At 38.7% G+C, this 13,849-nt stretch overlaps 1 protein-coding gene across 2 annotated transcripts in view; it reads right to left on the bottom strand.

The window, feature by feature from the left end:
- The window catches only part of SOAT1 (sterol O-acyltransferase 1), a 64,070-nt gene that overhangs the window by 3,826 nt on the left and 46,395 nt on the right, over positions 1 to 13,849 (bottom strand). For both annotated transcript variants that reach the window (XM_005690927.3, XM_005690926.2), the window contains exons 5-15: positions 12,974 to 13,033; positions 11,626 to 11,733; positions 10,594 to 10,876; positions 8,901 to 8,979; positions 6,801 to 6,882; positions 6,478 to 6,523; positions 5,337 to 5,466; positions 4,002 to 4,099; positions 2,649 to 2,747; positions 1,460 to 1,595; positions 732 to 877 (exon numbers count right to left, since the gene is read on the bottom strand). In XM_005690927.3, coding sequence (XP_005690984.1) covers positions 732 to 877; positions 1,460 to 1,595; positions 2,649 to 2,747; positions 4,002 to 4,099; positions 5,337 to 5,466; positions 6,478 to 6,523; positions 6,801 to 6,882; positions 8,901 to 8,979; positions 10,594 to 10,876; positions 11,626 to 11,733; positions 12,974 to 13,033 — 1,267 coding nt within the window. The remainder of the gene's footprint in view (positions 1 to 731; positions 878 to 1,459; positions 1,596 to 2,648; positions 2,748 to 4,001; positions 4,100 to 5,336; positions 5,467 to 6,477; positions 6,524 to 6,800; positions 6,883 to 8,900; positions 8,980 to 10,593; positions 10,877 to 11,625; positions 11,734 to 12,973; positions 13,034 to 13,849) is intronic.

Below are 13,849 nucleotides of genomic sequence, written 5' to 3'. Positions count from 1 at the left end.
TATCTTCCAGTTAAAAAATAAAGGGAAATAGGCTCATAAGCATATGGTCTAGCTGAACGCTGCTGCTGCTAAGTTGCTTCAGTCATGTCTGACTCTGTGCGACCCCATAGACGGCAGCCCACCAGGCTCCCCTGTCCCTGGGATTCTCCAGGCAAGAACACTGGAGTGGGTTGCCATTTCCTTCTCCAATGCATGAAAGTAAAAAGGGAAAGTGAAGTCGCTCAGTCATGTCTGACTCTTAGTGACCCCATGGACTGCAGCCTACCAGGCTCCTCCGTCCACGGGATTTTCCAGGCAAGAGTACTGGAGTGGGGTGCCATTGCCTTCTCGGGAACACTGTTACGAAGAGTTTATTACTTCAGGAAGGAAGAGGTAAAAGAAAGATATTTGTGGGTTGGAATGGATACACATGCCACCGAGAAAACCCTGGAAAAGACCTGCACTTTCAGGGCACAGGAAGAATATATAGAAGCAGCTAAATAAAAATCAGATGAGGAGGGAAAAAAGACAGAACCAAGAACTAGGAGAGTTCATGGGAAGAAAACAAAAGAAAAGTTCAAGGACAGTACAGTAAGATTAGGTAAGTTACTGCTTTTACTCCACACTTCTCTCCCCCTTAACATTAACTAATCACCGTCTCCACTACTCCCTTCCCCTTAATCCTGCCCACAACTCTCATAATCAGAGGACAAATAGGTTACTTTTCTACTCCAGTCTGATTGAAGACTCACATTTTTCAGAGGGCAGTGCTGACGTGCATACCACTCTTGAGAATAAAAACAAAGGAGGACTCCATTGCCCGCAAAAAGGGAAGTCCACATCAGAACGTTCCAAATTGGTCTTTTCCGACTATCGTTGACAAGAAAGTTGAAAGCCACTAAAATAATGAAAACAACAAAAGTTATATACAGTCCTCAAAACAATCTACCAGGAGTTTAGGAGACTCAGATGTTTGCTATAATCATTCAGTTATCATAAATAGCTTCAACTGTGTATATATAGTTCTATTCTGGCCACTGGTGATATAAGTAAAAACGAAGCTTCATTGTTAAAACTTATTAATCAGTGATTATTCGGAAATTAGTCAGTATTCTGAAAACATATATTCCATGAAAGCATTCATATTCTAACTTGTCCCTCTCCACCCCACCCCAAAAAAGGGTTAGTTTTTTTCAGACTGTGAACACTGTGTTAAGAATGGCCAGGTTTTTAATAGCTTTTATGAGCTACCAAAACAGTGGTATCAACAGTCTTCAAGAGGTTATTTATTTAGCTCACTTCCCAACATCAAAGTGTAAACATCTTGCAACAGAACTGTGTATAATTACTCGGAATGAATGTTCTTACTATCTGACAAACACAGCCTTGATATGGTACGAGTACCATCTAGTTTTCTGCATCAATGTTCTGTTTTCTTTTAGCATTATACTCAGTATTCACGAGATGCCCAGATACTCACTTCCAAAGAACATGAAGAGCACAAAGAGCACTGGATAGAAAAAGTTCAGGCACACAGCCAAGGCGTACTCGTGCACCACGGCCGACACGGCAAAGACCGCCAGCATGGCCGCTGCCCTGAGCCTCTTTGTGAAAAACTGCAGTGAAAGGGAAACATAACGGCAACTTTCAGAAAGTAAGTCATCGAACGTGCACTGCACAAGACACACTGAAAACGTACTAAAGGCACCCATTTAATTAGATCTGTTTGATTTTCTAAGTTTACTCCTCGGAGTAATACAGATGTACTAAAATAATGACAAAAAACATCTGTGCTTAAAAATCCTTATTTCCCTACATGAGGCATTTCCAAAACTAATGTTGGAAGATTGAGCATATCTTCAAAAACATTAATAACCTATATCTGTAACACAGATATGGTTTTGTCAACCATAGTTTTCATTTATAAATGGACACAGAGTAACACTGTACGGTAGACGGGGCAGGTACCATTTTTACAGGTAACAAAACTAAGATTCAGAAACAAGGGACTTGCCTCACCCATAAGTCAAACTACCCTTACAAGTGAAGGACACTCAAATATAACGTCATTTGTACCACGACACACTGTCATTCAGCCAACAGTGCCCTTACTTAACAATTCAAACCTACAATCCAGACATCAGTGTTCATCAGATACCAGTGTTAACTGACTACATTTAAGTCAGCCTAAATAAATTCTGTTGTAAAGAATGTCTGGAAGACATACATTAATTATCTATACTGGAGAGTTGTAAATTCGACCACAGGTGCTTTCTCCACTTCTAACAAAAGGAACAAAAACAAAAAACAAATGGAGAAAGTTAGGGGGAGACTGGAGATTATCTGTTATTATTATTGGAGATTATCTGACTCCTTAAAAAAATATATATCAACCATTACTGGTGGATCATTTCAGCTTCTCCAATGCCTCCATGCATTCTTACATTGCAGCTGTGAAATCTAGAGCAAAGACATGGTCTTAATCCTAGCACATGTACACACTGGTCCTCTACGCAGTACTACTCAAAGCAGAAGACTTCTGAGACCTTAAGGGTTCACAAGAAAATTGCAGACAACTAAGGATAATTTCTTACAGCTGTACAATACTAATACTTTCTGGAAAAGAATCTCTGTTTCTTCAACAATTTCAACTAAACCCCACTGCTCACCCAGAGAAAGTCCTTGTAAGCATAGTAATATAGCCAGTCATGGACCACCACATTCCAGGTCCTGTAATAGTTAGAGTACGATGTAGAGTTCCACCAATCCTGAGGAAAAAAGCAAAGGTGTAAACACATAAACAAAACCAAAGCCAAACCTCCTGAATACTCCCAGAGAATAGACGCACATAATGAGACATCCAGAGACTGTTATGATAAATTGCTGGTCCACCCACTGATGCAGAAAAATCTTCAAAGGCATTTTGGTTATTACTGTTCAGTGTGACATTAATCCTAATTCAACGGATGATTAAGTTCCCAGGTTCACTGTTTCTCATCGTCATCCAACAAGTTATGATGGAAGGCACACCACATAATCATTCAAGATAAATAAGTAACCTAATGTTCATCTAAGTAACAATCACTTACCTTGCTAAAACACAATGAGAGAATTTGAAGGTCACACAGACTCAGACAGTATGATAACCCTCAAGATCAGTCTGCTGGTATCATAAGCAGCAAAATGTTAGCTGTACAACAAGCGAGAGGGCAGCCACCTCTGAGTCATAGTGCTCCTTTAGACGTATCTTGTTCCCTCTAAGATCAAACCAGTGGAAGAAGACATCTAAAATTTACACCACTCTCACTGCTCTTTTTGAGAGAGGAGTGGAGTAGGCTTAGAATGTTGCCAAAACATCAACAAACAAAACTCTAGAGGACTTTGGGTAGGATTACAGACCACCACTGGGGGAGGAAATGGCAACCCACTCAGGCAATCTCGCCTGGAAAACTCCATGGACAGAGAAGCCTGGCAGGCTACAGTCCACGGGGTAGAAAAGAGTTGGACACGACTGAAGCGACTTAGGACAGTACACTAAGAACCGATCTGCCTCAGCCTACAACTTAATACCAACTTTGGAAGCATAAGAATGCTATCTGAGGCAGAATTAAAGCCTTTCAAAACAAAGGAGGGAAACGTTACTTCCTTCACGAACGGTTGAACAATCTTACATAGAACAATTTGCTGAGATCACTCTTACAGCACCAGACAGCCAATTTCAAATGAATAAAAAGTCAGTAAAGTCTCAGAATGCCCTCTGGACACATGCTTTCCCACTATAATCACCAGTATGGGATCCAGTAGAAACCAAATCTGGATCTAAGGGAGCAGACGTTAGAGGTAGCAGAAAAGACAAGACTATGTCACTTTTATCAGCAACAAAATTTCTGACAATATTCGTAAAACCTGTGGGGAAAAATGACTTCACATTTATGTTAAAAGGCTAGTAGCCAACAATATTCAAATACTTAACAATGAGGAAACAAAACGTGAAAAGGAGAATGAGTCCAAGTATATGTTACCTTGTAAAACATCCTGTCACCAAAGCGTAACATCTCAGCAAAGGCATTGAGCCAACAGTGCAAAAAGGCAAAAAAAATAAGCAACAGTATCAGCACACCTAAAAATAAGATGAACAATATTAGAGTCTTTCCAAATAGCTCATATACTATTAAGTTAATTACATGTTGTCATTTGCTTAGCTAAATTACTTTGTAAAATTAAGGTTATTATTCCAGCTTATCATTCCAGAAACAATATGGTGTCTTTTTATTTCAACCCAATAAAGAAATGACTTTCTTCCAAGTGGGTTTTATAGACGAAAATGACCCAGCTTGTTTTTAACGGAAATGCCTAAATGTATGGCTTAACGTGGTAGTAGACTTCTATTATTCTAAAATACTCCATGCCTTTGAATCCATCCCACAACCTGGAAGCAACTTTCTAACAGGCAAATGCCTGTTTATTTTTTAATACCAAATACTAAATGTCACCTCCACTATAAACAAAGTTCATCAGCACTTTATATACATTACACAGTATTTTAAAATATCCATTTATATGCCCATCGCTTTCAAAAATATTAGTCTACTATGTATAAGACTGTGTAGGAGAGACTATGACTGGCTGACCTGGCTATAACACACAATCCTTGAGCTTACGGAATTTGCAGCCTGGTGAGGAAGATATACATAAGTAACACGTACTCTATCAGAAGGACAGATAGACTTACTGGAGTAAATACTGAAGGGCAAGCGGGGAGTGGTACTAGAAAATGTCTGGGGCAGAGGGAAAGAAGAGAGGACATGACGATACCATTTAATACCATTTAACGGGCAGAGAAAAGAGAAAGAGTAAGTAAAGGGAACTGAAAGCTGCTCACTGCTGTGTACGGCATGGCCAGAAAGACAGGAGAGTAAGAGGGGCGAGAGAGACTGTACCATGCCGTCAACAGCATTCAATGCTTCATGGAGATCAAACAGATTAAGGGCTAAACCAACTACTGGAGGAGATCAGTGATTTTAATAAAGGCCATTTCAATGGCCTGGTCCGATCAGGAGCAGGAGTAGAGTGACTGAACAGTGAATGAGAAGATAAAGCATAGATATGGACTATGTGCATTCACTACAGTCAGAGAAAGCAAAACTTGAATGAAAGTGAGATGACAAATGGAAAGGATAGCCAGAGATAGGAAGTATGCTTCATTTGTGGGATATATGGAAAGAGATCAAAGATGGGTACAGATGTGTAGATGAGTTTATAGTGAAAAGCAGGTCAATCAAAGGTACTCATATGCAATAGCTTTCTGCTTTCCTTGCAACTTCATGAATGACCATATTAACCACTAACCACATTACCTGGCAAGATGGAGTTAAATATACATAAGATCAGAACACGAGCGCTAAAGGGCTCCTGTTTGATATTCCGAAATAAGGGGGTGCAGAGCCTTTCAAAGATGTAGTACACATAAAAAAGGCAACCAAAAACCTAGAACATAACAAAGATAATTATAATAATGGTGGCTTGATCAGGAAAGATAAAAAGTTATTTTTTTCCTTCAAAAGAAGATACCTACGTGATCCATAAACTAATACACACACACACACACACACACACACACACACACACACACACACACACACACACACACCATTTAACACAGTGTATAAGACTGAACTTTAATCCTTCAGAGATAGTACTCAAGGCTAATATCTATCATACCCATTCTCAAGCCTTTACTGAATGGCATTTTTAAAAGATCAGACTTTGAAATCTGCTTTTCCTGTTACATGAAACCCATAACAAAAAAAACCTATTTCATAAATGGCTATTTGATTGACACAAGATTTTAAAATTTGTTCTTCTGGGATTTATGATACAGATAAAGGGTTGGGAGAGTGTCAGACCACATCTACACATATATATGTATCAATAATAAAAAATAGAAAGGGAGGGGGAAATTAGTGTCAATGCAAACTGAAGTAACCACGTAGAATTACTTTAATTACAATAAAAATATTTATTATAGAAAATTACTTTTGATGTATTGGCAAAACAAATACCAGTCACTGTACTGGGAAGAGTTTCCACTTACACAAGATATCTAGAATAGTCAAATTCACAGAATCAGAAAGAACATTAGTAAATGCCTGAGGCTGGGGTAAGGAGAGGGGACGAGGAGTTAGTGTTTAATGGGGACAGAGTTTCAATTTAGGAAGGTGAAAAATTTCGAGACATGGATGATGGTGAGAGTTGCGCAATACAGAACTGTACAGTTAAACATGGTTAAAACAGTATGTTGTACACCATGTGATTTTACCACAATATTAAAATACATACACACACACACACACACACATACATAAAAGACTTCAGTAAGAGTTTCAGAGCTCCTGGTAGACATGAATTTACCAATATTTTAAATATATTAAGTTATTATTGTATTCAAATCCCCATCTCCTACCAACCAACAAACCTCAGGCACTTCAAAAAACTCACCTGTGCAAACTGCATAGTCACATAACCCCATCTTACAGTTGGAGTCCTAAAAAAGAAGAAACAAAGCAACTTTCTCAATAAATAACCGAACTTTAAAAAAGATCCTCACAGTATTTTCCCCACACAGAACATCATTTTTGATACAGGAAATACATCTGTAATTCTGTTGAGAATTACTGCAATCAAATCAGATTGCTAGAATCACCGGATTTCCCATGCCAGCAGTAGTCCTGCTCTGTACTCCTATAGGAACTGGCCCACCTAACCGCCTCACTCCTGGCACATTCTGGTGCTATCCCATTTCTGCTTCCTAGTGCCATTACCTGGGATAGTTGTCACGGTAGATGAGGGTAGGAGCAAACAAGAAATACAAGTACTGGTTGACTGTGGGTACTGGAACAGTGCCTGGAAAAAGGAAACTATGTTAGACTGGAGGCTCTTCATTTCCTTTCAGCAAAACTGAAAGGGGAAAATAAGCACAGAATAGGGAAGACAAAAAGCCACCTCTCCTTAGCTCATGATGTTTCCTCTTGCTCTGTCAAAATGATGACTTCTTATCCCTAAATTAACTGAATATTACCAATCCCTCTGTGGGCTTCCCTGGTGGCTCAGACGCTAAAGCATCTGCCTGCAATGCAGGAGACCTGGGTTCAATCCCTGGGTCAGGAAGATTCTCTAGAGAAGGAAATGACAACCCACTCCAGTACTTTTGCCTGAAAAATTCCATGGACAGAGGAGACTGGTAGGCTATAGTCCATGGGGTCGCAAAGAGTTGAACACAACTGAGTGACTTCACTTTTCATCCTTTTAAGTTAAGTTATTCCTGTGACTCCTTGATTTGGAAGGAGATGGCACATAGGCATAAAGCGCGTAACGAATCTATTAACATTCTACATAGGCAGAACACCCTCTGACATAAATCACAGAAAAATCCTCTACGACCCACCTCCCAGAGTAATGGAAATAGAAACAATAAACAAATGGGACCTAATTAAACTTACAAGCATTTGAGCAATGAAGGAAACTATAAGCAAGGTGCAAAGGCAGCCTTCAGAACGGGAGAAAATAACAGTAAATGAAGCAACTGAAAAAGAATTAATCTCCAAAATATACAAGCAGCTGCATGCTGCTCAACACCAGAAAAACAAACAACCCAACCAAAAAGTGAGCCAAAGAACTAAACAGACATTTCTCCAAAGACGACGTACAGATGGCTAACAAACACATGAAAAGGTGCTCAACATCACTCATTATTAAAGAAATGCAAATCAAAACAACGAGGTATCATCTCACAGCAGTCAGAAAAGCCACCATCAAAAAGTCTACAAACAACAAACGCTGGAGAGGGCGTGGAGAAAAGGGAACCCTCTTACACTGTTGGTGAGAATGCAAACTGGTACAGCCGCTATGGAGAACAGTGTGGAGATTCCTTAAAAAACCGGAAACCAAACTGCCAGACAACCCAGCAATCCCACTGCTGGGCATACACACTGAGGAAACTAGAATTGAAAGAGACACATGTACCCCAATGTTCATTGCAGCACTGTTTACAACAGCCAGGACATGGAAGCAACCTAGATATCCCATATAAAATGGGATATTACTCATTTCCCATTGGAACGCATCTGAGTCAGTTCTAATGAGGTGGATGAACCTGGAGCCTATTATACAGAGTGAAGTAAGTCAGAAAGAGAAACATCAATACTGTATATTAAGGCATATATATGAAACTTAGAAAGACAGTAACGATGATCCTATATGCAAGACAGCAAAAGAGACACAGATGTAAAGAACAGACGTTTGGACTCTGTGGGAGAAGGCAAGGGTGGCATGATTTGAAAGAATAGCATTGAAACAAGTATATTACCATATGTAAAATAGATGACCAGGGCATCTATTCTACCAGTCTCCTTTGATGCATGAAGCAGGGCACCCAAAGCCAGGGCTCTGGGGTAACCCAGGGGGATAGGGTGAGGAGGGAAGTGGGAGGGGCGTTCAGGATGCAGGAGACACTTGTATACCTGGGGCCAATTCCTGCTGATGTATGGCAAAAACCATCACAATATTGTAATTATCCTCCAAATAAAATAAATTTTAAAAAAAATTCTACACAAATAATGCAAAGTTGCAAGAGTCTAATAATCAGTGTTTTTAAATTTGGGTTGCTACAAAGGTAAAATAGAAACAATCAGGAAATAGCAAGAAAGTCTTCCAAATTAATACAGACCATATATATATATAAATATAGATATAGACATAGATATATTTCTCCTTCCTAACAAGTCAGGTTTTTTGTTTTTTGGATCCTTATATTTAAAACCAAACATAATCTCTACAGAATGTAATATACAATCAATCCCAGTAAACACCCTAAAAGGTTGAAATACCCTACGAACAATCCTTTGAATTCTGGAATTACATACTTGATTTCTTCTCGGCTGAATTGAGTACCCGAGGCACATTCTCTCTGACAAATGAGTGGGCCTTCATTATAAAACGAATCTGCAAAGGAGAGGGAAGGAAACATGACTTTTCTATCACTGTCTTGTCTCCTATAAGCAACCACTGAACAGCACAAGATTATAATCACATAAAGAGCTATTAATTCTGTATATGCCAACTCAAACTCACTTTAACGGACTAAAAGTGAAGACTTCTCAAGAGGGATATGTTATTACTCAAATTATTTTGCATCTAACACCTCTATTACATGTACATTATAAATTGAAAAATTAAAAGCCTGTTCAAAGAAAGTCTCCTGAAATAGTCCTTTCTATCAAACAGAGCATTACAGACAACCAAGCAGAGTACTGCTGTTCCTGCTGTTCAGTGGCCGTCATGTCCGACTCTTTGCCACTCCATGGACTGCAGTACACCAGGCTTCCCTGTCCTTCACTATCTCCTGAAGTTTGCTCAGACTCATGCCAGCTGAATCAGTGATGCCAAACAACCATCTCAACCTCTGACGCCTTCTTCTCCTGCCCTCAATCTTTCCCAGTGAGTTGGCTCTTCACATCAGATGGACAAAGTATTGAAGCTTCAGCATTAGTCCTTCCCAATGAATAGTCAGGACTGATTTCTGTTCGGATTGACTGGTTTGATTTCCCTGTAGTCCAAGGGACTCTCAAGTGTCTTCTCCAGCACCACAGTCCGAAAGCATCAATTCTTTAGTGCTCAGCCTTCTTTATGGTCCAACTCTCACATCCGTATATAACCACTGAAAAAACCATAGCTTTGACATGATGGACCTTTGTCAGCAGTGATGTCTCTGCTTTTTAATATGCTGTCTAGGTTTGTCATAGCTTTCCTTCCAAGGAGCAAGTATCTTTTAACTTCATCGCTGTACTCACCACCTGCAGTGACTTTGGAGCTCAAGAGAAGAAAATCTGTCACTGATTCCACTTTTCCCCCTTCTATTTACCGTGAAATTATGAGACCAGATGCCATGAACTCAGTTTTTTGAATGCTGAGTTTTAAGCCAGCTTTTTCACTCCCCTCTTTTACCCTCATCAAGAGGCTGTGTAGTCCCTCTTCACTTTCTGCCATTAGAGTGGTATTATCTGCATATCTGAAATTATTGTTATTTTTCCCAGCAATTTCGATTCTAACTTGTGATTCATCCCACCTGGCATTTTCCATAATGTACTCTGCATATAAGTTAAACAAGCAGGGTGACAATATACAGCCTTGATGTACTCCTTTCCCCATTTTGAACCAATCCATTGTTACATTATAGATAGCCAATATAAGTCAGAAAATTCTGAAGGGCATACAAGCGAAATAAATCTTTTAGATGGTTGTATGACAAACAATCAATCTGACACTTTAAAAGTAGAGTTTTTAATGACAAAAATATTTTCTAATTCAGATGGCTTCTACAAAAAATGTTCAAGAACTAAATTTGAATTCATCCAGAATAGTTCAATTTATTTCAATTGTCAAGAATTAGAGAACACTGAAGATAGAACGAATTTTAAAAAGATGATCTTGCTAACACTTTAATTTTATAATTAAGAGCCTAAAGAACTAGATATGAAAATTTATCCAACTAATAAACAAAAGTAACTGAATTATTAACTAAGCAAATCATTGCACTAGGTGCACTCAAAATCTTACCTGTTCAAGTATAACAATGAACCGGGAAGCTGGTGGTAGTGTATATGCTAACACAACATAAAGTGGTCCTAAACCTAGAACTCCAATCTGGAAGACTACAAAAAGGAAGCAGTGTATGAAAGAATAGACCAATGGATGAGAAGTCCTGTGATAGCCTCTGGCCCAGCGTTGAAACAGGAAATAAGGAACTATAAGTGTACATAAGAACATGGTGAACCACGTCCACATAGCAACACTAAGTTTCCCAAAAGCATAAGAAATGAGATTGAACTCAAGCACCAGCCTGGGGAGAAAAAACAGAATACAGAAGTGGATTTTTTAATACATACTTATTCATAAAATTCAATACTTTCAGACCCCAAACCCTCAACTTCGGCAAACAACACTAATAAACAGAAGTCATGGACATAACATTTGTGCTCCTAAGCCTCCACTTCACAATTTATTTATTTTCTAAAAGCCATAGGATAATATGGTCTTTGAACATATGATATCTAAAATACTAAGACTCAGAACTTCCCAATGAGTAGATTCTCACATTAATGGATTTTTTTAAACTCTGAAATATTCTATGGCAAAGTTAATACCTGAAAACAGCAATCAGTTATGTACAAACAATGGTTTTTCAGAAAGAAATAGTACAATCTGAAAATCTAATATACATCATTATCTCAAATTTCAAACATTAAATTCCAATAAGCTACCCTATTTTTAGAAACAAAATACAACACATACCACAGTAGAAAATTGATGTTATATACACAAAATTCTCTCCAAATTTTCCTAAAGGAAAATTACCTAGAAACAACTAATACGGTCTATTAAAACAGATCATTTAAAAAGTTAAAAGTAATAAAACTTCTAATATTCTTTTTGGTTGTACTTTTCAAGAGAGAGGAATCTCACTCTTGAACCAGCTGCTCTGGGATTTTCTGAAGCAATTTAACTGAATCTTTTTTTTCCCCCCAGAATATAAATACAGGGAAAACTCTCAACACCCCATGCATCCACTAAACAGGTATGCTGTCTTACCTTCCTTCATCAATATAATCTACTGCAAGTGTGCTGAGAATGAAGAGAATGAGGAGAGCAATGAACATGTGATATATTGTTCTGATGTGGTCCACTTCTAACAGCTCACTGTAAATACAGTTCAAAGAAAATTAATATTTTTTAATCAATATTTTAAAACACCAAATATTAAAGACTTTACTTCAAAGTAGTTCAGTTCAGTTCAGTTTAGTCACTCAGTCGTGTCCAACTCTTCGCGACCCCATGAATCGCAGCACGTCAGGCCTCCTTGTCCACCACCATCTCCCAGAGTTCACTCAGACTCACGTCCATCGAGTCCATGATGCCATCCAGCCATCTCATCCTCGGTCGTCCCCTTCTCCTCCTGCCCCCAATCCCTCCCAGCATCAGAGTCTTTTCCAATGAGTCGACTCTTCACATGAAGATGCTTAATCCATGCTCCAAAAATATCTCAACAGTAATCACGAAATATTACTAATGAGTATCAATATTCTTATAAAGAAATGAATAATAATTACCTACTCACAGAGCATTTCAAAAGAAATGCTCATTACCTACTCAAAATACACTTTTAATTTTCAGTTCACAAATGAGGTTGCCACAATTAGTCTACATAGCCTATTTTTCCCCCATAAAATCTACAAAACTGCTATGACTGATCCATATTGATACATGGCAGAAATTAACACAATATTGTAATTATCCTTCAATTAAAAATAAACAAAATAAGGAGGCTTCCCTGGTGGTCCAGTGGCTAAGACTCCGAGGTTCCAAGGCAGGGGGTCTGGGTTTGATCCCTGGTCAGGGAACTAGATCTCACACGCCGCAGCTAAGAGTTTGTACGCTGCAACTAAAGATTCCATGTGCCTCAACTGAAACCCAGCACAGCCAAATAAATAAATATTAATTAATTAAGGGAAAAAAATCTGCACAACTAGGGTTCTAAAATAAGTAAATTTGAGAAAGCTATCAAGTCTCAAAGCCTAGCTAAAGAGAGATGAAAAAAACTTATGTATCAAGAAGGCAGCAATACTGTCTCAAAAGTGATTTACCTAATTGGGAAAGTTTTGTTCCAGCTCTTGGGTAACCAATTCTCTGAAGCACAACTTCAAGGAATTTATCAGAGGACCCATAACCACTCTTACATACAACTTCTCCTTTGAAACCAGACACAGAACCAAAAAAAATCAAAGGAGGAGCATGAGATACAAAAAGAAGTATTAAAACTAATGGATTATATGAACACAGAACAAACAAACATTCATAGATTACACAGTGATTCTAACAATCAGAATAGCTTGATTTTTAAAAATTCACACAAATAACCAAAACAACTAAAAATACTTACTCTAAGACAGATCGCCTTATAACAAAAATCTTTCCATGTTCTGGAGGTGCTCTCAGATCTCTGGGAAGACCAAAAATTAAAATAAAATATGAGTACTTCAAATATAACAAGAAATTTAAACCTATGGATAAAGAGAAGGAATAAATACTACCAACTATAGCTTGTAATATTAATTAACTGCCTTCTCACTATGATCCAGGTACTGTGTTAGGGTTTTACGCATGTTAACGCATTTGCTCCTTCTGAGCAACGCTATGAGGTAGGTGCAGATACATCTGATTACGAAGGAAGAGATGTTAGGCAAACCTAACCAGAGCAGCACTTAAGCCTCCTGGAAATGCGCGGCCACCCTATGGAGATAGATGCATTCCTGGAATGACAGATTGACAACCACTCTTCCTTCTCCTAAATATTCCTAAAGACAAGACTCCAGTCATACTTTACTCAGTTCACATACTATTATTGATCTGTCCTCCAAAACGGCACTGTTATTTATGATCCCTTGTGCCTCAGCTGGTAAAGAACCCACCTATAATGAGGGAGACCAGGGTTTGATCCCTGGGTTGGGAAGATCCCCTGGAGAAGGGAAAGGTTATCCACTCCAGTATTCTGGCCTGGAGAATTCCATGGACTGTATAGTCCAGGGGATCACAAAGAGTCGGACACAACTTTCACAACAACAACTCCTAAGGTCTTCCAACAATCCCCAACAGCCCCATGATCTAAAAAAGTGCCTCCAGTTACTAAAACCTCCCATTTTAACATCTATCCCTATCATCTTCTTCAAGGTTTCTTGTAGTACCCCTAGCACTTCTGGTGACTCTCCTGATCAAAACTGTTCTCCAGAACAGCAGACTGTCAAGAGACCAACAAGGC

The sequence above is a fragment of the Capra hircus genome, chromosome 16, assembly GCF_001704415.2.
Source record: "Capra hircus breed San Clemente chromosome 16, ASM170441v1, whole genome shotgun sequence".
In the NCBI taxonomy this organism is placed as follows: Eukaryota; Metazoa; Chordata; class Mammalia; order Artiodactyla; family Bovidae; genus Capra; species Capra hircus.
This window is presented reverse-complemented; position numbering and strand designations above follow the sequence as displayed.